We start from the raw sequence: 25,293 nt of genomic DNA on the forward strand, positions 1-25,293 counted from the left end.
CCCAAAGGAAAGACCAGACTAGTAAAAGCTTAAACAAATCAGTATTGTTTGGTGTGATGAATACTTTAGAGGTCTTGAGAAAGGAGGAAGTGAGCAGTTTCATGGGTTGAGGCAAGCAGGTGAATAGTATGGTCAGGAAAGCTTTACACAGGCAGAGATACTTGCCCTGACTCATCAAGAGCTTGGCTTTGGGTGTGGGTGTGTCACAGAATCTAGGGAGGCATTCTGGACAGAGGGAGTTGTGTATACAAAGCTGCAGAAGTGTGAGGCGCAAGCAGATTAAAGAAAATGTTCTTATCACACCAGTGAACCATGGGCTCATACAAGTGTTAATTTCATTTAAGATTAAGAGAAATAGCACTTAGCACTTCTGTGACTAAGTGTACTTTGTAAATATTTTCTTTGGGCTTAATATGGATAATTTTAATTCTTTTTTTGTTTTGCATTAAAGTATTTGGTTGTATAGCATATAAAATACAGTATTTTATTTTCAAGATCTGACATGGATTTGAAATAAAATTATTTCATCTTGTGGAACATAAATAATAAAGTATGTCTCTGTACTAAGTATAATATTGTTATAAACTTTAAACAGTTTGTAAGTGCAGTTATGTCATGCCACATCTATATTAGGGTCATATCTCACTGAAATGGCCAGTGTTATAAACTAACTTCATTTCACAGAAAAGGCAAATGGAAATAATATTGTTTACAAAGAAGCATCATTTTTTTTTTTTTTGTTATTGTTCTTTCACTTCAAAAAGAAAAAGGAAGCAGGGAAAGAGGGAAAAAATAATGAATTTTAGCCCAGTGGACACTGCTGCATTGATAAATTCATAAATTGAGAGGAGTTTTATTCATTGTTAGAATGTCAAATTCCTAAGATACATTTTTGTGTAAATCTCTTCTATAATCCTAGAGTTTAAAAAATTACATTATGATAGCTTTATATTTATTCATGAACTGTGCCAATGTAGAACATGAATCATGTGTCATATATATCTGATTCCAAGTACCTAGTAATTTTATAAAAAGAAAAATTTTTTATATATTTTTAAAATGTTTTATTGTGGAAAAATATAAATGACATAAAAGTTACCGTGTTAACCATTTTAAAGTATACAGTTCATTGTCATTGAGTAGATTCTCATGATTGTTACCATCTCCCCTAACCATCTCCAGAAATTTTTTCATCTTCCTAAACAGAAACTCCATATCCATTATACAAGTTTCCCATTCTCTCTCCAGTGCTTGGCAGCCACCATTCTATTTTCTGTCCCTGTAAATTTGACTACTATAAGTCCCTCATATAAATGGAATCATACAGTATTTGTCCTTTTGTGAATGACTTATTTCACTTAGGATAATGTTCTCAGGGTTCATCCATGTTACGGCAAATTGTCAGAATTTCTTTCCTTTTCAAGGCTAGGCCATGTTCCACTCTACTGTGTTTTGCTTATTAATTCTGTCAATGGAGTCTTGGGTTACTTCCACTTTTTGGCTTTTGTGAATAACACTGCTTATGGTTATGGGTGTACAAATATCTTTTTGAGTCCCTGCTTTCATGGCGGGGAGGGGAGTGGGTATATAAGCAGAAGTGGAATTCCTTCATATGGTAATTCTGTAGTAACTTTTTTGAGGAACTGCATACTGTTTTTCATAGTGGCTGCACCATTTTTACATTCCCACCAGCACTGCACAAGGGTTTCTCCACTTGCTTACGAACACTGTTCATTTTGTTGTTTGTTTTTTATAATTGCCATCCTGATGGGTATAAAGTAGTGTCTGATGATTTTGATTTGCATTTCTCTGATGATTAGTGATGTTGAACACCTTTTCATGTGCTTATGAGCCATTTGTGTATCTTCTTTGGAAAAATGTTTATTCAGGTTTGACCTTTGCCCATTTTTTTAATTGGGTTGATTGTTGGTGAGTTGAAGGAGCTCTTAGACATTCTGGTTATTAATCCCTTATCAGATAGATGATCTGCAGATATTTTCTCCCATCTGTGGGTTGCCTTATTACTCTGTTGATAGTGCCCTTTGATTCACAAGTTTTTAATCTGATGTAGTCCAGTTTATCTGTTCTTTTGTTGCCTGTACTTTTGGTATCATATCCAAGAAATTATTGCTAAATCCAAAGTCATGAAGCCTCCCCCCTGTGTTTTTTCTAAGAGTTTAATAGCATTAGCTCTTATGTTTTGGTCTTTGGTCCATTTCAAGTTAATTTTTGTCTATGATGTGAGGTAAGGATCTAACTTCATTCTTTTGAATGCGATATCCAAAAACATTTTGTATTTTTGTTATATGTTGATTTTGCTGTATTACTTTTTTTGTTTTACTGTTATACCAAAGGGAATCTTTTAAAATGAAACAAAATAGGCATATACAGACTTTGAAAAACTAAATTGGCATTATAATTGGGTATTATCTTAGAAAAGTATTCACTCCACTGCCTTTTATGATGTATACCTTGTACTTTGGACTCCATTGTTTTCCTTCTTTCTTCTAACAGATTTTCTCAAGGTCAACAACTTGTGACCAAATTAGTGACTGCTCCTGTAGCTTGTGGGGCAGTCATGGTACCTAGTACTATGCTCATGGGCCAGGTGGTGACTGCATATCCTACTTTTGCTACACAACAGCAACAGTCACAGACATTGTCAGTAACACAGCAGCAGCAGCAGCAGCAGCAGCAGCAGAGCTCCCAGGAGCAGCAGCTCACTTCAGTTCAGCAACCATCTCAGGCTCAGCTGACCCAGCCACCGCAACAGTTTTTACAGGTAATTCTTTCCATGGGGAAGCTGCTTCAAACCCATTTACTTTCATGTAATGAAATTAAGCATTAAGTGAACAGTTTTGTGAGTGATGTGAAAAATTCACAAAAGCTTATTGTACAGTTTAAATCTCTACAAAGATAGAAAGCTTGTCCTGGTCGTGATTTTTTTCTTCCCTAGCTAGTCTTGGGAAGACTTTAGTCCTGCCTTTGGGCATGTGCGATTATCAGAACTGCTGGATAGAGTGAGTGGCCTACTTCCTGCCCACCTGTTTTCTCAGTCTCTGGCTAGAGTTTCTGGAATTTAAGCAAAGGTACCTCTTTTCTCCTCTTTTTTTCTAGCCAACCATAAATTCTTCTCTATACAGAGCAGGGATTTCTTTTTACTAGTATAGGTATCATCTTAAATTATTTTGTTTAATTCAATCTTATTACAAGTTTTCAGTTATAAATTAATATCAGAGGAGAAATACTGTAGAAATATATACGTCATAGCTAACAACTTGAGCTGTAAAGTCCAGCTGCTCTTGGGTTGAGTCACTGCTGCACCATGTACTGCGTAACCTTTGGCAGGTTGCTTACTCTTGCTAAACATCACCTGTAAAGTGGAGGTCATAATAGTTAATACCTCATGGAACAATAATGTTTGCAAATCACTGAATATAAGAGAAGGCACATAGCTGGCTGTTATTTGTGACCACTATATTGACAAATGTAATAGACATTTGGATTAGCCAAAATATAGACACAGATATGGAGGTAAATCAGACAGGCTCTCCTTATCTATAAGATACAGAAGAAAGTGACTAGGACAGGATTCTCAGCAGAGAAATCAACAAAACCCTTATCTGGACCTCAGGATCTTTACTAGAAATCCAACTTTTCTCCTAAGAGCAATTTTGAATGGAGGCTAACCTGGATGTGTACTAGAGACCACTTCATCTAGGCCAGGCACATACCATCAATTTAAGTTATACAACATGTGATGTGATTTTTGTACTCTGTATTCAGGCATAAATACAGTCTTAACTTGTCACCCTTTGTGTCCTGGTCGAAATATAATCCTTGTCTTTGTGATGTGGAAAACTGAAACAGGCTAGTTTCCTAATTATCTGAGAGTCCTAACAGTCTCTTAGACCCTAAGCCTGTGCTGCAGACATAACTGGAGTAGCTACTATTACAAATAAAGTCATAACAAGAATTTAAAACAAGTTCTGAATTGTTATGTAGGGAAAATATATCCAATGAGAATTAAGCAAAAGCTTAAAAAAGGAGAGGACTTGCCTTAACGTCTCAGTATTCTAAGTTTGTCAAGGAACAAAGACCCTTAAAAGAATCAACATTCTCGGCCGGTTGCGGTGGCTCACACCTGTAAATCCCAGCATTTTGGGATGCCGAGGCGGGCGGATCACCTGAGGTTGGGAGTTTGAGACCAGCCTGACCAACATGGTGAAACTCAGTCTCTACTAAAAACACAAAAATTTAGCCTGGCATGGTGGCATGCGCCTGAAATCCCAGCTACTCAGGAGGTTCAGGCAGGAGAATCACTTGAACCTGGGAGGCAGAGGTTGTGGTGAGCCAAGATCATTCCATTGCACTCCAGCCTGTGCAACAAGAGCAAAACTTAATCTCAAAAAAAAAAAAATAATAATAATGAACATTCTCAGAAAATAAATAAATAAAATGGCATCCCAAAGACATAGGACCCACAAAGAAAAAAGACCAGCAACAGCCCTCATAAATGCACTTGTATGTGGGTAGTGAACACTTTGGCTTTTGTAAATCGTGTAATACCTAGTTCCAAAGCATGCTCCTGTTATAATCTTATAAGGCTCATAAGCATACTGAAGTCTTTGCCTTATACAGCTTTTCCTAATAACAGAGAGAGAACACTCTGTCCTTGACAAAGTGTAGTAGTCTTTAAGGGTTGTCAAGGATTTGTTCTTATGTGTGTGTGATTTTGCATGTTTCTTTCATATACATTTGCAGAAATCGCCCACCACAGATCAATTTTGAAGTTAAGAACCCTGCATCAAGTTGTACTCTCAGTAATGGGGAGGGACTTTCACTATAAAAATTTACTTGTTTTCCACTGCATTTTTGTATCCACGAGTTATAAGGACAGTATGTCAGAAGTAAAAATTTAGTGAAAGGAACTGAGGCTCATATATTTGAGTCTTGCCCAAAGTCACACGCTTACTTAATGTAAATGGCAGAGCAAAACTCAAATGCAGGGCTTCTGCCTGCAAACCCTGTGCCTTTTGTCATTTTGTTTTGTTTTTCTTTATACCACACTGCCTCTTATGAGACCTATGGCTCCAAATTTGCCTTCATATTTATGGTGCTTTTAAATAATATTAATATTTAATCTTTATTAAGAACTCAATGTGGTAGGCACTGTTAATCCTATTTTGTAAAGAAAGAAACTGAGGCCCAGAGAAGTAAACAGCTTGACCAGGTCACACATGTGGTAAGTAGGGCAGCCCAAGTTTGAACCATTCAGTCTACCTCTGGGCCCACGCTCCTGGCCACTTAACTGTGTGATGCTCTTGCCAGCTGAGCAAACCTGTGTGCAGAAGGCATTGTCTATTTGGCCTCAGAGTATTTGTTTTTCATATAGTCATAACTATACTAAAATTTTATAATTTAAAATATGGGTCTCTAGGACAGAAAATGAAAGAACATGTGATTTGGCTCAAGATACAGATTGCTAAAATGAAAGAACATGTGATTTGGCTCAAGATACAGATTGCTAGAATACCATAAAATCTGCAGCTTGGATCCCTTTAAAAAATGAAACTCTCTCATACCCTCATAAGCATTTTCCAAAGTATAATTTTTAAACCAGAGAGCAAAAATGATATGCATTATGTAGAATTTTAAGGATTTTATCCCTATGGACAGGATAGAGTGTGAGTAAATCTTATGTGGGTGGCATAAAGGGAGTAAAGCAATGCTGCATAATGCATTTGTTTTTTAGACTTCTAGGTTGCTCCATGGGAATCCCTCAACTCAGCTCATCCTCTCTGCTGCATTTCCTCTACAACAGAGCACCTTCCCTCAGTCACATCACCAGCAACATCAGTCTCAGCAACAGCAGCAACTCAGCCGGCACAGGACTGACAGCTTGCCCGACCCTTCCAAGGTTCAACCACAGTAGCACGTGCTTCCTCTCTGACATCAAGGGAGGAAAGGGATGGCCCATTAAGAATTACTCAAATGACCTGAGGAAAAAGAGGAAAAGTTCCAGCAGTTTCATGAGATGCAGTATTGAGTGTTCTAGTTCCTGGAATTAGTTGGCAGAGAAATGCTGCCTAGTGCTACAGATGTACATTAAATACCAGCCAGCAGGAGGTAATCATAGGGGCATAGCCAATTCTGACACTGTTTTAGTTGCCTGGATTTTTTTGATGGAAAAAGAATATATTGCCAAATGTTAAGCTCAGCTATGAAATGACCTCCAGTGAATCAGAAAGGCACTAATAATGTTAGTAACTTTTAGTGGTTCTGTGCCTCTTATCAAATGTTAGAGAGGACATACCACTGCCATGTCAGGGGTTTGCTTACAATGATGCCATGAAGACAGTCCAGTAGACTTGGTAGCTACCCCCTCCCCCTTTTCAGATAATGATGGAACAGTAATTACTTTCAGAATGTTGTATAGGTAAATTCTCTATGTACAGATGATGTAAAAATATGTGTATGTCTGGATAAAAGGAGAGAAAGCAAAACATTTTGTATGCTGCATGAAAGTGTTATCTCTTCCTTACAGGTATGAGCACCTTTCCTGAGATTCTGACACCATGTGCAAACTGATCCATCCTCTGTTTTTCCTTTTGTTTACAACACAGTAGTGTTCTATTCACTTTTCCGGGGCACAAGTTTTTTTGTTCATACTTTGGCTGTGATGTCACAGTTTGTTCAGTGAGGTATGATGTGCTGCTGGGAATGGATTTTTTTTTTCAGGTTAAATTATTGATACAACAGGATTTTCAAGTTATTCAGAAATATCCCTCATTTCATTATTTTTCAATTATGTTTGAAAATAGGATTTGCACTGCTTTATTTTAGGTGGTTGGGAGTCTTGATTGCATATTTTGATATAGTTCATAGTTGGAAATATTTGTGTAAATGGTTTTCAACAAGCCTGAAAGTAATTTCAAGAATGTTTCAGTTATAGAGGTAAAATTTGCACACAAAACATCTTAGGCACTTTTTAACATTCTCAATCATGGGAATTTTAACTTTTGGGATTTGTTGAAATCTTTTTTATTATCCTTCACAATTTCAATGCTTCTTTTAGTCAGAAATGATTCAGGGTTATTTGAGGGGAAAACACCCCATAGTGCCTTGATTTTAATTCAGGTGATAACTCACCATCTTGAACTCATTGTCTGGTTTCTGTAGCAGTTTTGAAACCTTAGTACATTTTTAACAGCATGTGGGTGTCAGTGTCATTATTATTCTCCTAGTAAGTTCCTTTGAAGACTGCTATCAGTCTCTTGGACTGGAGGTACAAATAATTTAGAAATAAAAGATGACAACCTAACACTATCAATAGTTATTAATGTGATCTTAAAATTGTTTCCTAAATCAGCATTTTTCTTTAAAGTTAAATAGTCATTTAAGAATTGCCAGTAAATATTTGCTCAGTATGATCTTGATATTCCTACAAAGAAAAAAGAAGGGGTAGATTTGGCTATGCTTTCACTACCACACTAGAATATTGTAACTCACATGCCTTCTAAACGTGAACTAAGATTTCCTTTGGCAATATCATATTCTAAAAGTAATAAATTCTAATACCAGTTACATACATTTTAAAAAGCATTTTATAGATTTTATGGTTCTAATAAAATTTATAGTGATAGAACAAAAAATTAGTAGAAAATACCTTATTAGAATATAAAAAGTTATTACTGAGGAAAGGAAGGACAAGTGTAATAAATCAAAATTGATCTCAAAAGAAAATGTGTAACAGAGTTGAGGTTGTTCAACAGAAAAGGTTCTGAATAATGAAAATAATCTAATGCAGAATTGCTAGGTAAAGAGGTCAGGGGAACACAAAGCCAGTTCGCAAGACTTCTCTGTCCTCTGCTGTTATCCTTAAGGCATACACTTTGTCTTTCTGCAAAAAATTCTACCTGGCCACAATTAATTTGAACATTAATGTTGAAAAAGAAAACAAAGAAAATTGCTACTTACCCTTCTACAAAAGAAGTGTGAATAGATACCAATTAGTAATCAACATATCAAGGAGCTCTTCTAGCTAATTGACCATCCAATAGAGATTTCCGACATTCCCATGAATATCAAGAATAGTTGTCAGAAAATGTATATACGTGACCATATGCACATATAGACAAGGTGGATGTTGTAGGATATGGCAATAGGGTTGTTTCTCTCCCCTTTCAAATTGCCTTTCTTAACCTTAAGCCATTCCATATATATCTGAGTTGTGCCTCATTTGTTAATTGGCAATACCTAGTGATAGGGATTTAGCTAACAAAAGATATGAAAAACAATTATATTAAGGCCTATCCTCTACATATTGTACTTAAAAAAACTGTGAGTACTACATAGTTAGGTTGGCAGCAGCAAAGCATAAGTAAGACAAGCCCCAGGTAAACATAGAAACTGTTTACTCACATTGTCCTACTCCAGCCCCTTCAAGTATTTCCCATCTCCACAAATAGTTGGGCGGGGGGGATTACATTTTTCCTTTATAATTCTTATTGCTCTTCATAGCTCATCTTTTTTACTGCTTGGAATTAACCATTGCTAATTTAAAGGAGCAGCTAGCTGCTTTTCTGTCAGTCTGAAATGGTGGAAAGCAGCCTCTTAAATGCTGTTTGTTTTCCTCCTTCTTCTCTTAAATTTGGGTTGCAAAGCTATCCCACCCACCCCCCACCTCACGAAACTTGAGCATTCACAAGTGAAGATTCAGCAGTGTCTGTTCTTCATTCATATCTATAGCCAAAGCTGTAAGTTAAAATCCATAATCTGTGATTTAAAGATACCAAATAGAAACACCTTCCAGCTTCTTTAAAAAAAATCTTCCCTCTGCGTTACTCTCAGATATTCATTTTTCTTAAAAACATTGATTCTGGGTGGTACTTTTTAGGTAAGAAACCATTGAGGCTCATGAAAAATGCTAGCTACTCTGCAGTTACCATGCTTTGGACTTGGAGTTATCATGGTACTGGAGTCAGTATTGCTTAACTAATGTGAGAAGAACCCAGACACTTGAAAAGTATCCATTTTTTGAATGGAACATATTGGAGGAACAAGTGTGGGAGATGCAGGTAGCATGTTGAGTAAATAGTGTGGTCTGGCCTCCGAGCATCCCAAATTTTGGGGGTAACTTGAGAGTGCTGTGCTCTCCTTTGTCATTTGTATCTGGCTTAGGAATGTATTAGTAATAAAAAGATGCCAGTGATTTTGAATAGTTCGTTATGGAATATTCAGTGCAGAATAGTGAAAATGTTTGGATTCTTCAGGAGTGCTATAGTTGTTGGTCATTGCCTTAAAGCAGTCTGCTTGACGTTAGGAGCACTGCTGCAGCAGTCCAGCTCTATCAAGAGCACTTTGTTTAAGGGAGAAGAAGCCTTGTTCAAGAAGCCTTAGAAAGGGATCCTTATAAAATAGTAAGTACTCTGCGCAGACAAGTGAAAATTCTTTTAAACTGGGTATTACTCAACATGTTTTAAAATGTTTCCACTATATTGAGGCAATCTTTTTAAAAGTGGAATGCAAATAGCATTTTACTTTAGTATTTCTTTTTTCTGTTTCTTTGGTAATAGAAAGTTTGTTGAAGAATATTTGTGTAAAACTCATTCAAGTCTATAACCTTTCCAATTACCTGTGGCCCTGTCTGAATCCCACAGGAGTCCCTGTTGGAAGGGGTTAACACTGGATATTAATGTTGCTGAGTGAATATTGCCAGGAGTAAGCTGATTGGGATTTTTGAATGGTAGAGAAGAAACAGCACAAGGCACTTGCCATTTTAAGTGTTTGGAGAGAGAGAACCTTTTAAGTTTGGATTGGGTGAGCATTCTTCTAAAAGGAGCTTCTGAAGTAATTGCAAAGGAATAGAATCGACTATTTTTATAGTATATTTAATATATTTGTATATAACTGAGTATAATAGGAACCCTCTACATGCCTCCCACTTTTCTAATTTACTTCCCCTTTTGCCATAGCACTAGTATAGCCTCATCCGCATGGGTAATGTGCCTATCGTCAGCCTACCAAAAGATAGTGCTGCTGCTTTATGAGACAGGTGAGAAGATCCAACTCTCATGCCTGGGGATCCTTTACGGAAAGAATAGCACACACCTTTAAAACAAACATACCACAGTCTAAAAGCATCATTTTGAAATATAACAAGCACTTTATTCCAATTACTCATTTTGATAAAGTTCTTAGGCGTTAACCATTTCTAAAGGATCCCCAAATCATCACTTAGGTGAAATTATATAAAATGACACATTTCTGAGAAATGTTTAGATCCGGTGAACCGTAGTTGGTTTATGGGAGTGATTTCAAGACAGCCAAATGAACTTTGACTTTTGTTTTGAATGTGGTGGAGTCAGGAGATTGTAGATGCCTAGTTTGATTTAAACACTATTGTAAACCTATCTTGCCTATTGTGTGGACACCAAAAGAGACCAATGAGCCTGTTTAATTTTCAGAGGTCTAGGAAAATTGCATCCGTGTGAGTAGATGTACAGAACTAATCTAAAAGTGACTGCTAGTAATATTTTAGAATAATTTCAAGAATTATTCTGAGTGTTTTAAATGTGCCCTGAAATGTTAGCATGTCATTTCAGCATTTCCATTTGAATTGCTCTTGTACTATTTTTGCACAAAAAGGACTGAGAAAAAGACTACTTGGTCAAGGGAAAAAAAGAGTATAATTTGATTTTTAATTTTAATGTCTCCTGTGGAAACACTGGGGATGAATTTTGTTGGTACAGTTATTCAGGATATTTAAAACAGTGTTGAACAGTTCACAAGAAATTAAACAAACTTGGATTTTAAAAATTAAAATACTTTCTTTCCATGTGACTGTTTTGCATAGTTTTCCCCTGTCATAACACTACATTCCTTTTTTTTCTTAAATAAAATACTTCACAGGTTTTGTTGTGAGTGTTCAGCAGTATTTTATAAGCTGCTTGGGTTTCCTCAGGGAAACATTATTTAGTGGAATAGGATATAATTTATGGAGACTATTATGTGAAATTCCATCACCACCACCAGCAAACACTGAGGTGCTGCATTAAGTGACAATCAAACTAGTAAGTATTTATGAAGGAATTTAGAAAGGGGTTCAAAGAAGTATTTTCTTTGAAAGCAGTTCTCTGGGGTTCTTGAATAAAAATGGCTAAATGTATTTATTTATATTTTAAAATGTGTGTTGTTTTCTCATCAAAGTGATTTTAGTGTCATGTATTTAATTTGTGGTTCGTTTTGTTTTTCACCATAATCTACTTAGAGAACTGAGTCTGATTTGAGGTACAGTAAGTCACTAGCCCTCATGATAATCTTTATGGACAGTTTGAATCTGCTTTACTTCAGGACAGCAGTGGAGGGCCCAACTCCAGATGCCCCTGCACTTCCCTCCTGTCTTGAAATCATGTAAGAAATAAATTTAAAAATACTCCTTTTAAATCTGCTTCATATGGTTCCAACCTTTTTCTAGTTTCACTTGCTGCCTTCTCTGTTTTATGGGCACTTTTTGTATGATTACTTCCCCAACACAGCCAAAGGCCAGTATGATGGACACACAGTCCCTCTATTTTGCCCATTTGGGAAAACATTAGTAAAAGAAATAGCATCTTTAAATGGCTGTCATTATCATATCCATATTAAAATCCATTTAAAGTTCTTAAAGTTGGTGGAATAATGTATACAGACTGAAAACTGCTACAAAAAATGTTTGTTGTCTTTAATATAGTGTCATGTTGCTTGGTCCTTGGAAAACAAAATAAAATTTTCATACGCAGCACTGCCAGATAAAGCAGTGCTGGAATATTGGAAGCCTAGACATTTTGAGGATCCTTCTTACTCACATGCATTGGAACAGAATCCTCCACTTTAGGACTCAGAGAAGCTATGGAGCCCCACAGGCCAGGTACAGCACACAACTTAGAGAATGGTAATTAAAGCACGTCAACCACAATTGAATTTAATGATCTAAAAAATATTTCTTAACTCTGAGGGTTAAACTGAAAATAGTGTTTTCAAATAAATGCTTTTAAATTTCTTAGAAAACAAACTGTGACATCGCTTTTAAAAGTGACATTCAGGTGTTTATAATGTGTGTTTTTGAGTTGGCTTGGACTAGTACAAGTTCACTTCTGGCAATGATTGTGCCAGTGCTAAAAAGTTAAAGTAAGTGGTTACCTTCAGATTGATGTCTTGTATAACCAATCATCTTCAAGCAAAAAAACTGGCCAGGAAATGTCTTTTTTTAAAAAAAAAAAAAAGATATGTCAGCCAGAGCAACTATCGTTTAGACCATTCTAGAATGATTTTGAAATCTTTACTATGGTATAAGTTGGGGAAGGCCTCAGTATGGCACTTTCATATTCACTCTATGTAAAGATTGAAGCCCAAAGATGAGTTAAATTCAGTGCTGTATTATTGAAACCAGTCAGTGCAAAAAAACACAAAAACTTTTATCTTTGTAAACTTTTCATTGTTAACCTCAGTTGGTAGTTGTAAAAAACATGCACCAAAATCTTTATAATGTTCTTTGTGGTTCTCAATGTGATATTCTTGACATTGCTGTCCTTACTGCTTGGTTCTTGGTTTTAAATTAAAAAGTAGATGTAGCCCATCATTTCTACTTCCAAAACGGTGGAGCTAAAAATGGCTAATTGATCTTGAAATAAGAATAACTTTTACTTAGAAAAACATTTAATTGAAATCCAAACTGATTTACAGAGATTGAAACGGACATTTTCCAGGTGTTGTCTTCTGCCAGAATTCTAAATTGCATAGACACATGAGGGATATTGAATGGTTTCAACGGTGCTATATTAGGTTCTCTGATTTTCATGACCTATGTATGTTTGGAAATACAGTATTGTATAAAATATGTGGATTGTTTTGTTACCGATTTAATATTGCCACTTTAATTTGGTGTAACAATTGGTTACACTTGTTTTTCAAAGCAATCCTTTGAGGAGAAAGTCAAAATGTGTCGTTAGCCTACCTCCACTCAGGCCTCTTGCTGTGTAATCATTATTCCAGGTTATGATGTGCATAGCTTTTAAAACTGCGTGTACTATATTATTCTGCTCTTTCCCATACTCTTGTCATGTATTCAGAACCTAAAATTATAGCAGAAGAGCCAAGCAGTAGCAGTTTTTTTTGTAAATTTAAAAATAATTAGATCCAGACTTTGTTTCCTTCTTCAATTTTAAAAATAAAAAATACCTCAGTGCTGTGTTTTTCAGTATCACCTGCATTTCTCAAAAAATAACACCTGCTTCATGTGGCACATTACTTGTAAGAATCACATTTTGGATTTTAAAGAAAGACTATTAAATATTTTAAGATCACTATCAATGACATTTCCCTTTCTTTTATTCAACAATGGAGCCTAATTGCAGTAGCAATTTTTACCTTGTAGCCCTAGGTCTGACACTGAATTCTGAGAGGAATTACGTTCTGCTACAAGATTGTGGTATGAAGCCAGTTATTGCTGTTATTCACATATGAAGCCAGTACTGGGACCAAGCTACCTGAACTGAGATTAGGCTTTGATGGTACCAGCTACTCTTGACAAGGACTGTCTCTTCTGTTTTTAGAAAAACTGTATTAGTGAGAATTCCTCATTCCTTATAATAATATAAGGCAACATAGGGGTGTCTAACCACAGAGTTTATCTTAATCCACAGACATGTTTTCTACCCTACGATACACACTTCTTATAGCAGAGAACTCTGAAATTTACAAATATGACTTTTTTGATCAACACGTGCTACTTCTAACTTGCCATTTAAAAGCTACTTTTTAGCGGAGGACCTCTCTTAGATCTTTTCACAGTAGTAGCTATCTACCTACCTCACAGTTACCATGTAGGACAACTGTCGCGTGCTACAGTGCTGGGTGATGAACTGGGTTCTTTCACAGTCTCTTCCAATTGCAAACTACTATACATTGTCAGACCTTTGAAGTAGCTCATAAACCTGATTTGCTCTGGGTCTTTTATTATACGTCACACAAAAAACATGGAAGTTCCTGTAGAAATTGTCCTGCAGTTTAGAGAGGCTATTAATGGGAGTGCTACTGCATATGATTCTAGAATATAAAAGGCTGAGGGAAAGCAGCTGTTACGCTACTTGGGTGGAGAAGCAGTCAAGTCAGAACATACTCAAATGACAGTGACGACTGAGGTTGCTATGAAAATATGAGGTAGTCTTAGCATAATGAATCGATGTCAGGCTCTGGAATTAAACTGCCTGGTGTGACTCTACCATATAACCTTGGGTGAGTTACTTTTTTCTTTTTTAACCTTATATTAGTACCTATTACCTCACAGAACTGTAAGGGTGACAACAATGCCTGGCTCCTGTTTAGCTACTTTAGGCATATCTCAAATATTTATCAGTGTTTTTACATCAGCTTTAGAAATTGGTCTATCAATACTCATATATATAACACACAAGGAAAAATAAGCACTAGTCATACCACTTTTATTTATATTGTATCTATGTTACATTGTTTATTCAATAATAGAAAAAATATGAATACATTCATAGTATTCTCTTTTAATTGGGTAATTCCACATTGTCAAATATTGACTGTTTTTATATTGGGTGTCCTACCCAATTAAAAAAAAAAAGGTAGAATGACCTGGCAGACAGTTTTTGTTGTACCATGTTATTGATATAACAGTAATATTATATATGTCTCTCTCATTTTTTAAAAAAAGCAACCAAATTTTGAAAAGACGGATGATTAAACTACTGCTTACTGGCTCAGGGAAATGTTTTAAAAAATAGAAATTCGTTCTTTCCCCCAAGAAAAATGTTAAAACATTTAAGTCATCAAGGAGGAAATGTGCATTCCTTAAAAAGGGGTCAGTGCTGAAAGAAAAATCACACGGCAGACCCCACTGCACAACGGCTCTGCACCAAAACAGAAATGGGGACCATAGTAACAATTATGCTGGAGAGAAGAAAAACCCACACTGAGAAGTCAGGTTTCTTTTAAAACTCCTTGTTACAAATAGAATCAATGATTATATCTCAAGACACAATATTTTCATTAAATGGGTCTAACTCACAAATCAGTGCTACAAAATACAGTATTTTTCCATCACTTTTAGTTGTAATGTACACTATGTACAGAAAGATAACATTACCTCTTTTAAACTAAATACAGATGAACAAACAGCTTGTTAAAAACCAGAATCAGGGCTTATAAATAATGCAGAAAATGCAAACGCCAAAAACACGATGCCTCCTATGATTGTCACTGGAAGAGAGAAGAAAAAAAGTCAAATACCACCAAATTCCTATAACTTGATGCTGTACAAAATGAAAAGGGAGCCGATGAGGCGGCCAGTTATTCTTCCAATCTAGTAAACTAACCTTGAAAACAAGCTAGAATCACTTCAAACCCATTTACATAGCAAGGAACTACATTTAAGAATCAGGTTTTTCTCCAGCACTGTTTTGAGAAATAATAGGATTGTATTAGATCCAGAGAGCTAACAAGCTACGGCAGAACTAACTCATTTTTAAATCCAGTTATAAAAAGATCCAGTTATAAAAGAAAATGTTCAAGAGACAATTCTTCCATCTCTAGACCTAACTGTAGCTTCACAGGACATTTTCAGCAGAATCAGTAAATATGGTCTCCACATAGGATTCCAGCTTCTAAGACACATTTTTAAAGCCAAAAATTTCTCATACTTCCACATGACAGTTGTTTTACTAAGATAATACGTTGACAAGAAGCTACTTTGAATTCAATAAAGATGACGTTGTATTTTGCTAACTTCTACAAAGTTAGTAGTTATATTTCCTAACTTGTACATTGCATAGATGGTGAAAAAGTCCACATATGCAATGCCAGGAGTAATACCTCTAAGAGATAGATGGTAGGTAATTACAAAGACCAAATATACTTCAGAAGCAGAAATATAAATCATGAAAGCTTATACCCTTTAATCTCTCAGTGATTCTAAAATGTTAAATGGTATTTGATTTGTAATTTTAAAGACTTACCAGTTCTGACAGAGATTTTCTGTGCTATCATTCTTCCTCCAATTACTGCCAGTCCCGTGCACAGGGAGTGCCCCACAGTTCCACCCACGGCTACACCATAGGGGTCCTGGAAGCAAGCATCACAGCATTAATTCAAAACCAAGGCGACAACCGCTGCTTGAGAACCGTAACGGTACAGAAGCACTAAAAATGGAGGCCAACAATTAAAAAGCATAGTTATAAAAATTCAGGTGTATAATAAATTTATGAAAGGTATAACAGCCGCTTGAAGGAATATGTACATAAGACTAGACCTACAAATTGAAATAATCCTGATGAAATAAAGCTAACCGAACTGTTCGGTATGTATTAAACTTCCTTCACAGGCAATACGTAGCACTGCTGCGACTGACAAGTGCTAGGGAGGACTGTAAGCTAGACGCCTGTTCCTCAGGTACTGTTTGGTACTAGGAGAAAACTCAGTTACACCTTTGCAGAACAGCATGCCTCTGCTTCCTGCGAACAGAAACCCTGCCTCAGAGCCAGGAACAAAGGAGTTATCCAGTAAACAAATGCCAACTGAGCAAAGCAGGCACTCAGATTCGGGGAGAGGGGGTATATGGTCAAAGTTTCCCAGAAAAGATAGCCCTGAAGAATGAGCAGTGGGTAGTGGGAATGTGATCTTGTTTGGTGGGAGAAGGAACATGCTAAGTAGAAAACAAAAGCCAGCAGTACCAGACAACCAGCTGCAGGGCACTTGGGCAGTTCACAAAAGGAGGTCATGAAGGTAGGTGGGAGCCCAGGTTAGGGAGGACGCTATCAACTTGGAGTTTAGACTGTCCTCAGACACTTGTTAGTTTTTAGCTGTAAAGTGACAACAGATTTATGCTTTAAAAGTCCAGTGGGGCAGTGCAGTGGCTCATGCCTGTAATCCCAACATTTTGGGAGGTTGAGGCAGGGGGACTGCTTGAGCCTTGGAGTTTGAGACCAGCCTAGGCAACATAGTGAGACCTCATTCTCTACAAACAAAATTTTAAAAATTAGCCGGGAATCCTAGCAAGCACAAGTTGGTCCCAGCTGCTAAGGAGACTGAGGTGGGAGAATCACTTGAGCCCAGTAGGTTGTGGCTGCAGTGAGCTGTGATTGCTTTCCAGAGTGGGTAACAAAGCAAGATCCTATCTCAAAAAAAAAATTTTTTTTTTAAAGATGGGATTTCACCAAATTGGTCAGGCTGGTCTTGAACTCCCGACCTCAGGTGATCCGCCCGCCTTGGCCTCCAAAGTGCTTGGATTACAGGTGTGAGCCACCATGCCTGGCCCCAAAATTTCTTAAAGGTCTAGTGGAGAGAAAGAACTGGAAGGGAACTAGAATGAAGGAGGGATATCCACTGGGATGCTATTGCAACAGCCCTGGAAGAAACAGCCTTGGCCTGGATCAGAGTGGATGACCTAGGCAGAGAAGAGCAGGTGAATTTGAGAGAAATTAAGAAAGCAAAATTAACATACCTCCATGATAGATGAGTAATAGGCTTTATGAAAAAAATATCAGAGCCAATCCTAGTAGAGCCAGCCACTCAGGAGGCTAAGGCAGAAGGATTGCTTGAGGCCTGTCAAGACTAGCCTGAGCAATACAGCAAGATCCTGTCTCTTAAAAAATAAAATAATGGTGCAGTGGTTTGTGCATGTAGTTCCAGCTTTTCAGGAGGCTGAGGTGAGAGGATCGCTTCAGCTAGAGTTCAAAGCTGGCTGGGCGCGGTGGCTCATGCCTGTAATCCCAACACTTTGGATTGAGACCATCCTGGCCAACATGGTGAAACGCTGTCTCTACTAAAAATACAAAAAATTAGCTGGACGTGGTGGCACATGCCTGTAAAACCAGTTACTTGGGAAGCTGAGACAGGAGAATCGCTTGAACCCTGGAGGCAGAGGTTGCGGTGACCCAAGAATGCGCCATTGCACTCCAGCCTGGGCAACAAGAGCGAAACTCTGTCTCAAAAAAAAAAAAAAAAAAAAAAAAAAGAGTTCAAAGCTGCAGTGAGCTATGATCACACTACTGCACCACAGACTCCATCCTGGGTGACAAAGCAAGACTCCATCTCTTACTTAAAAAAAAAGAAAAAAATCAAGCATGACACCCAAGTTTCTCCCCCACAATTCTTTGGATGAATTATGGTAAGACCAATGTGACTTTTAAAGTTAAGAGTCAGTTGGATGTAGGTGAGCATGGTGGCTCACATCTGTAATCCCAGCACTCTGGGAGGCCAAGGCAGGCAGATCACTTGAGGTCAGGAATTTGAGACCAGCCTGGCCAACAGAAACACCATCTTTACTAAAAATACAAAAACTAGCCAGGCTTGGTGGCAAACACCTCTAATCCCAGCTATTCGGGAGGCTGAGACAAGAGAATCACTTGAATCTAGGAGGCAGAGGTTGCAGCAAGCCAAGACGGTGCCATTGCACTCTAGCCTGAGTGACAGAGCAAGATAGTGTCTCAAAAAAAAAAGACAATAATCCTGGTATAGAGAAAGCAGAGAGAGAAGAATGTTGATGATGTTGATGGCATAATCATGAAGGACAAAGGCAGCTTTCAAGGAAGGACAGAGAAAGAGGGGTCCACAGGAGACAGCAGGTGAGGTGGCCAGGCAATCACCTTCTGTGAGGACCAAGGGAGGCACCACAGAAGGCCACAGGGAGCTCAAAGCACAACAAGACTCCTGGTGAGGCCAGAAACTGGGTTCCCTGGGCTAAGTATGCAAGGAGAGCAGAGCCAAGGCATATTCGCATGACTGCCAAGCCCTCTGACACTGCAAGAGGGGAACAGTGGGATTTGGAAGAGATGCAGAATTGAGGAAAGGGGCTTTTCTTTTTTTGTTTTTAAGGCTGAGAAAAAATTGGTACACATTAACAATGCTCATAAACCTGGGCCAGAGAAAGGCAAAATCAAAGCGTATCATAAGGGTGGGATTCAGAATAAAGGACAGTAGAGGGGGCTGCCACTGTGTGGGTGGGAATGAAGAAAGGGGACTGCCGCTGCTCTGAAGGAGAAGGGAAGGCCCGCTGCTGGCCAGTGTGTGCAGAGAGGAAACTGGCTTAAGCATCCACTGTGAAGAATGGAAGAGTGGGATACATTTCTCAAATTCTACTTGTGTATTATAAACTGCTACCCAAGAAGATTGTTCTATCTGAAAGTGATATTTAGGCCAGGTGTAATCTCAGCACTCTGGGAGGCCAAGGTGGGCAGATTGCTTGAGCTCAGGAGTTCGAGACAAGCCTGGGCAACATGGCAAAACCCCGTCTCTACAAAAAATACATAAATTAGCCAGGCTTTGTGGCAAGTACCTATAATACCAGACTTGGGGGTGCTGAGGTGGGAGGATGGCTTGAGCCCAGGAGGTGGAGGTTGAGATAAGCTGAGATCGTGCCACTGCACTCCAGTCTGGGTGACAGAGCTAGACCCTGTCCCAAGAAAAAATATTTTAAAATTCACTAGATTAAGTAAAATAAACTAATATTAAACTAGTGGCTTTAATACAGGATATTTCAGTCTTTATTTATCTGTATACTGAGTCTTTTTATTTTTTAAGATTGAGTCTTGCTCTGTCACCCAGACTGGAGTACAGTGGCACGATCTCGGCTCACTGCAACCTCTACTTCCCAGGTTCAGGCGATTCTCCTGCCTCAGCCTCCAGAGTAGCTGGGATTACAGGCGTGTCCTAGCACGCCTGACTAATTTTTGTATTTTAAGTAGAGAAGGGGTTTCACCATGCTGGCCAGGCTGGTCTCGAAGTCCTGACCTCAGGTGATCAGCTCGCCTCAGCCTCCCAAAGTGCTGGGATTACAGGCATAAGCCACCATGCCCAGTCCTTGAGTCGTTAAAAACAAAACAGAGATATATTATTTGCCAAATTTGACTCTGAGTATCTTCCTTCCCCCTTACCTTTTTTTGGCCTAGAACCAATTCACATCTCAAAGGACACTAGGATTATGTGAAATCTAACTTGGGAACATTAAATCATGTTGGAAGCAAAGACAAAAGTGCATATTAAAATGGCCTAAACTAGACGGTACACGGTTCATAGGAAAACTTACCAACAAAAGCAGAAATACTAAGGGAACGGAAACAGAACATTTTGCCCTTTAAGAGCTCATTAAATATCCCCACAGTGCACTTAGTATGGAAGTGTGGCTAACACCGAGTATACCATGTGGGGGACTGTGCTAGATACCTTGTGTGTGTTATTTCATCTACAAAATGATCCACAAAGCAGGTAATCCCCATTTTTGGATGAAGACATGCAGGGAGGCGTAGTAATGTGATTATACAGCAAGAGACGCAAACCCAGTCAGCATGTTCCACGCTGCTAGAATGAACCAGGGTGTCTCAGAGGTAGGGAGCCTCAAGCCTTTCACAAGTCACTCTATGGCACAGAGTATATGCCATATGGAAGAGAGAAAAATGCAATAATTCTGCTGTCATAACCACTACCACCTCAACAAAATGGTCACTTACTTTGGAGTCCCAATTCTGGCAATCTGAAAGCCAATAAAAGGCCAGAAATAAAGAAGAATATAGGGTACAGCCATTAAAGTTATATATAGAGATATATAAATAACTGGTTTTTATTTTTTGAGATGGAGTCTCGCACTGTCACCCAGGCTGTAGTGCAGTGGCGTGATCTCAGCTCACTGCAATCTGTGCCTCCTGGGTTCAAACAATTCTCCCTGCCTCAGCCTCCTGAGTAGGTAGGACTACAGGCATGTGCCACCACGCCCAGCTAATTTTTTTGTATGTGGTTTCATCATGTTGACCAGGATGGTCTAGAACTCCTGATCTCAGCTGATCCACCTGCCTTGGCCTCCCAAAGTGCTGGGATTACAGGTGTGAGCCACCACGCCCAGCCATATATCAAACTTTTTAAGACAGTGTCTCATTCTGTCACCTAGGCTGGAGAGAGGTGGCACAATCTCCGCTCACTGAAATCCCTACCTCCTTGGTTCAAGTGATTCTCTTGTCTCAGCCTCCCTACTAGCTGGGATTACAGGTGGCTGCCACCATGCCCAGCTAATTAAAGTGATATTTTTAAAGAAAGTTTGTTTTATGGGAAACAAATGAAAATCAAAGTTCCCTTTTTCCCCCAAATAGAGCAGTTTTGAGGCTTCTCTGACAAAATAGCCTTTCTTAGTCTTAGGACTAAGACTATCTTAGTCCTGGCCTTCAACTTTTTTTTCTTTTTTCAGATGGAGTCTTACTCTGTTGCCCAGGCTAGAGTGCAGTGGCGGCATCTTGGCTCACTGCAACCTCCGCCTGCCAGGTTCAAGCAATTCTCCTGCCTCAGCCTCCCAAGTAGCTGGGATTACAGGCACACATCACCACACTCAGCTAACTTTTTTTGTATTTTTAGTAGAGATGGGGTTTCACCATGTTGGCTCGGCTGGTCTCAAACTCCTAACCTCAGGTGATTCGCCCACCTTGGCCCCCTAAAGTACTGGGATTATAGGCGTGAGCCACCATGCCTGGCCTTCTTTTTATACTTTAAAAGTAAATCTCCTTTTAAAATTTCCCCATGTCACTGAAATGATGTTGAACAGTGAATATTCTAAGAGCTAGACAGAGATCTGTAAATAGCTGAACCAATTTTCTGCTGGACTATTAGGCTGTCTCTAAATTTTTACTAAGTTGCAATAATTATAAGTAGTCTGTATAACATTCAATTTCTTTAGTGTAACAGATTAACCAAAAGCTATACCATTTTTTTTTTTTGAGACAGGGTCTCACTGCCACCCAGACTGGAGTGCAGTGGCATGAACACAGCTCACTGCAGCGTCAACCTCTCAGACTCAAGCAATCCTCCCACCTCAGCCTCCTGAGTAGTTGGGACTACAGGGGCTTACCACCATGCCCAGCTAGCTATACATTTTTAAGGCTTTAGATATTTAACACCAAAATGACCTTCAATAATATTATACTGATTTGTATTCTCAGCAACTATTTAAAAAGAAGGTCTATGATAAGAAAAAAAATCAAGTCAAGATGACAAGTATCACAGCATCATTTTGGCAAAACCAATGGGAAGAGGATGAGTGAAAGGAGCCTAACTGAGCTTGGATACAAGAATTTCATCTGCAGAGAGCAGCAACTGGGAGAAGGCCAATTTTACAGAGTGGCAGAATTATCAGAGGTATAACAGTCTAGCACATGAAGGAATGCCTTGGCCCACTATGACCATATCCAGTGTTTTCTGGAACAAAGTAATATTAATTACGTTTCACTTTAACAGTCTTCTCTTAAATACACTTACCTCTCTTGCTGCCAATACAATCGTAGTTAATTGAGAGCGATCACCCCATTCTGCTAAGAATGTTAATGTAAGAGCTTGAACAAAAATGGGTGAAATAAAATGCAACCACTTTTTCTGAGGTACTATTGTGCTTGTTCCTGTTTCGACATCTCCTGGTCCATTTAAAAGTTTGGTTCGTTGAAACTAAAATAAATAATAAACAAATGAAAGTAAGCACAGGAAACAAATCAAAATAGCACATAAATCACTTGAGTTTTCTTTTTTAAAATGTTTAAATTCTATGAAATATGCTCCAAAGAAACTACATTTATGTTACCCCCAAACCTCCTCTCTGAACCACTGGTCTTACGCTGCAAACAAAGGCTATAGTCTCAATTCTTCTGTTTCTCCTCAGCTGAACAAACCAAACAGTATTTACTGATCTGCTCACTTACTATCCTAGAAACAATGGGAGAAACAGGTAAAATTGTAAAATATAGTTCCTGCTTTCCAGGAGCTTATAATCAATCTAATTAAGGAAACTCATTACCTGTGTTCAGGATTCATCTCTCGGCTTCCTTTCTCTACTACATTCAAACCAACCCCGTATGAGATCACAAACAGCTATAAGAACAGAACTAAGTAAAACAAGCTATTTTTGTGTAGCCCATGCATATCACACAGATGGGGCCACTGAGAAACCTCTGGACAGTGTTTATTCCTAGTTGAGTGCCTTTTTGGTCCAGATCAACAGTGCCATGGCTTACTTCTTCATCTTTTTTCTTTAATTCAGCCTGAACTTCTTCCAGTTCCTCTTGACCTTCGTCAGGGCTCATCTTTAAGCCTTCCCGCAGCATTCTAATGCCAAAAATGGCAAATAACACAGTTGAAACATAGTATGTATAGACCCTGGGGATGACTGTGGTGGCATAGCCAAACAAAACTGGAAAAAATGCAACAGTATGTTTGTTAATGAGTGTGTATCACGACTGACTAAAGGAACAGTTAACTTCAGAAATAATAATTTACCACTGGTAAAAGAAAAATGGTTCACATTAGAAGCTAATCTAATATGTAATAACCTCAAATATTTCTACTTCTTTCCCTCCATCAATAATAAGCCCTTAGGTCTAGCCCAGATCTAACACAGCTTACTCAGAAGCCAGTGGCCTAGCTGAAGACTGCACATCTTCCACAGAGACGTTAAATAAGATAATGAACTCCTTTCTGGCATGCTCAGCCAGAGACTGGCTTGGCCTTATATTGTACAAGGCATAGTACCCAGGATAGAGGTTAGCTTTGAGGCCCTCTAAAGAGCTGAATGTTTTTTTTTTTTTTTAAGACAGGGTTTCACCATGTTGGCCAGGCTGGTCTTGAACTCCTGATCTCAAGTGATCCGCCTGCCTCGGCCTCCCAAAGTGCTGAGATTACAGGCGTGAGCCACCACGCCTGGCCAGGAGCTGAAATTTTATAACCTGGAAACGACACCACTTTCATATTAGTGGTATTTCTTCACAAATCTTTAAATTACAAACTTTTAGTGAAGAATTATGACAAGATTCTCACATAGCAAGTTTCAAACTCTGCTCCTTTGTAACTATTTAAAATAAGTACATCTTATGAAAAAAAAACTAAAAATTCCTTATAACATATATTAAAATAATGTTACAACAGGCTCAAACATTCAGTACCACTCTTTCCCACTAATTAAAAGAAAGACATTTGTGTAAGTTATATTAAAAAGGATGCTTGGAACTATATCAAGAACTCAAGTCCTAACGGTGAAACTCAAGTACATCAGTTAACACTAATTCAGTAATTAAAACTTAAAAATTTGGCTGGGCGAAGTGGCATAATCTCAGCTTTCTGGGAGGCCATGGTGGAAGGACTGCTTAAGCCGCGAAGTTTGAGACTAGCCTGAGAAACACAGTAAGATCCTGTCTCATGAACAAACTAAAACCATCATGTAAGGAAAAGAGGACACGACCATACATATCTAATAAGAACAATTACTCTGGCCAGGCACAGTGGCCAACGCCCATGATCCCAGCACTTTGGGAGGCTGAGTCAGGTACATTACTTGAGCCCAGGAGCTTGAGATGGGCCTGGTCAACATGGTAAAATCCTGTCTCTACAAAAACAAAAATACAAAAATTAGCCTGATGTGGTGGCACACGCCTGTGGTCCCAGCCTACTAGGGGGACTGAGGTAGGAGGATCACTTGAGTCCACAGTGAGCTGTGATCATGCCACTGCATCCCAGCTTAGGCAACAGAATGAGACTCCCATCTCAAAAAAGAAAGAAAAGAGAAAAAAAAAATGAAGGGGGGGGAAGAGGGTGGGGAAAAGAGGGGAGAGAGAGGGAAGGGGAGAGAGAGAGTGAGTGAGAGCAAGAGAATGAATTACTCTTTAATTAACCAGCTCTTTTTATAAAATGGGTGCAACACTAATAAATCTGCCTCAAAATTAAATGTATAACTTGTATGTAAATAATTCCCTACATTATTTACATTCAGAAAAGATTTTAAAATCATGGTTAGAAATGTAGCAAACCTATGTTTGTGTGCACATCTATTTAAACTAGTGTGTGTGTGTATACTAATGCATATATGTATGTGGACACACAGGATACAGGCATATATTTTCTAGCTCTGTACACTGAAACAGGCAGGAGGCAAAGACATCGGTAACAACGAGCTCAGTAACCTTGCACCTAGATCTTGGGTTCTAATACCATTTTCCACTAAAAAGCTTCTCAAAGCTCCTCTGAGAAATGGCCAGTTCCAGGACTGGGCAGAGCAGGTACATGATGAACCTGCAACATCTTGTTGTACTAGAGTAAGGAGCAAAAACAAATAAGAGCATGTCACAAAGACACAGGACACAGCTTGGAGAGGCTCCCGCTGGCCTAACCTGGGATAACTTAACCAACAAAACAGTTAAATAATTGTAAACCACTGAAAAAAGAAATCCATGAGCCTATACTGATAGCAAAAACACAAACGGGAGAGGAAGG

General features: G+C 38.5%; 2 protein-coding genes across 14 annotated transcripts in view; one reads left to right on the plus strand and one right to left on the minus strand.

The window, feature by feature from the left end:
* The window catches only part of CLOCK (clock circadian regulator), a 114,694-nt gene extending 101,341 nt beyond the window's left edge, over positions 1 to 13,353 (plus strand). For 10 of the 11 annotated variants that reach the window (XM_008993337.5, XM_078367222.1, XM_017970558.5 and 7 more), the window contains 2 exons: positions 2,515 to 2,782; positions 5,756 to 13,353. In XM_008993337.5, coding sequence (XP_008991585.3) covers positions 2,515 to 2,782; positions 5,756 to 5,935 — 448 coding nt within the window. In that variant the 3' untranslated portion in view covers positions 5,936 to 13,353. Of the gene's footprint in view, positions 1 to 2,514; positions 3,090 to 5,755 lie in introns of all 11 variants that reach the window. The other variant, XR_013533119.1, reaches the window with a different exon arrangement.
* Positions 13,354 to 14,466: 1,113 nt separating this feature from the next.
* Positions 14,467 to 25,293, minus strand: part of TMEM165 (transmembrane protein 165) — a 32,180-nt gene continuing 21,353 nt past the window's right edge. For all 3 annotated transcript variants that reach the window (XM_035293709.3, XM_078367226.1, XM_078367227.1), the window contains 4 exons: positions 23,046 to 23,221; positions 22,300 to 22,482; positions 16,023 to 16,128; positions 14,467 to 15,267 (listed from right to left, as the gene is read on the minus strand). In XM_035293709.3, coding sequence (XP_035149600.1) covers positions 15,191 to 15,267; positions 16,023 to 16,128; positions 22,300 to 22,482; positions 23,046 to 23,221 — 542 coding nt within the window. In that variant the 3' untranslated portion in view covers positions 14,467 to 15,190. The remainder of the gene's footprint in view (positions 15,268 to 16,022; positions 16,129 to 22,299; positions 22,483 to 23,045; positions 23,222 to 25,293) is intronic.

This window comes from Callithrix jacchus, chromosome 3 (genome assembly GCF_049354715.1).
Source record: "Callithrix jacchus isolate 240 chromosome 3, calJac240_pri, whole genome shotgun sequence".
NCBI classification, from domain to species: domain Eukaryota; kingdom Metazoa; phylum Chordata; class Mammalia; order Primates; family Cebidae; genus Callithrix; species Callithrix jacchus.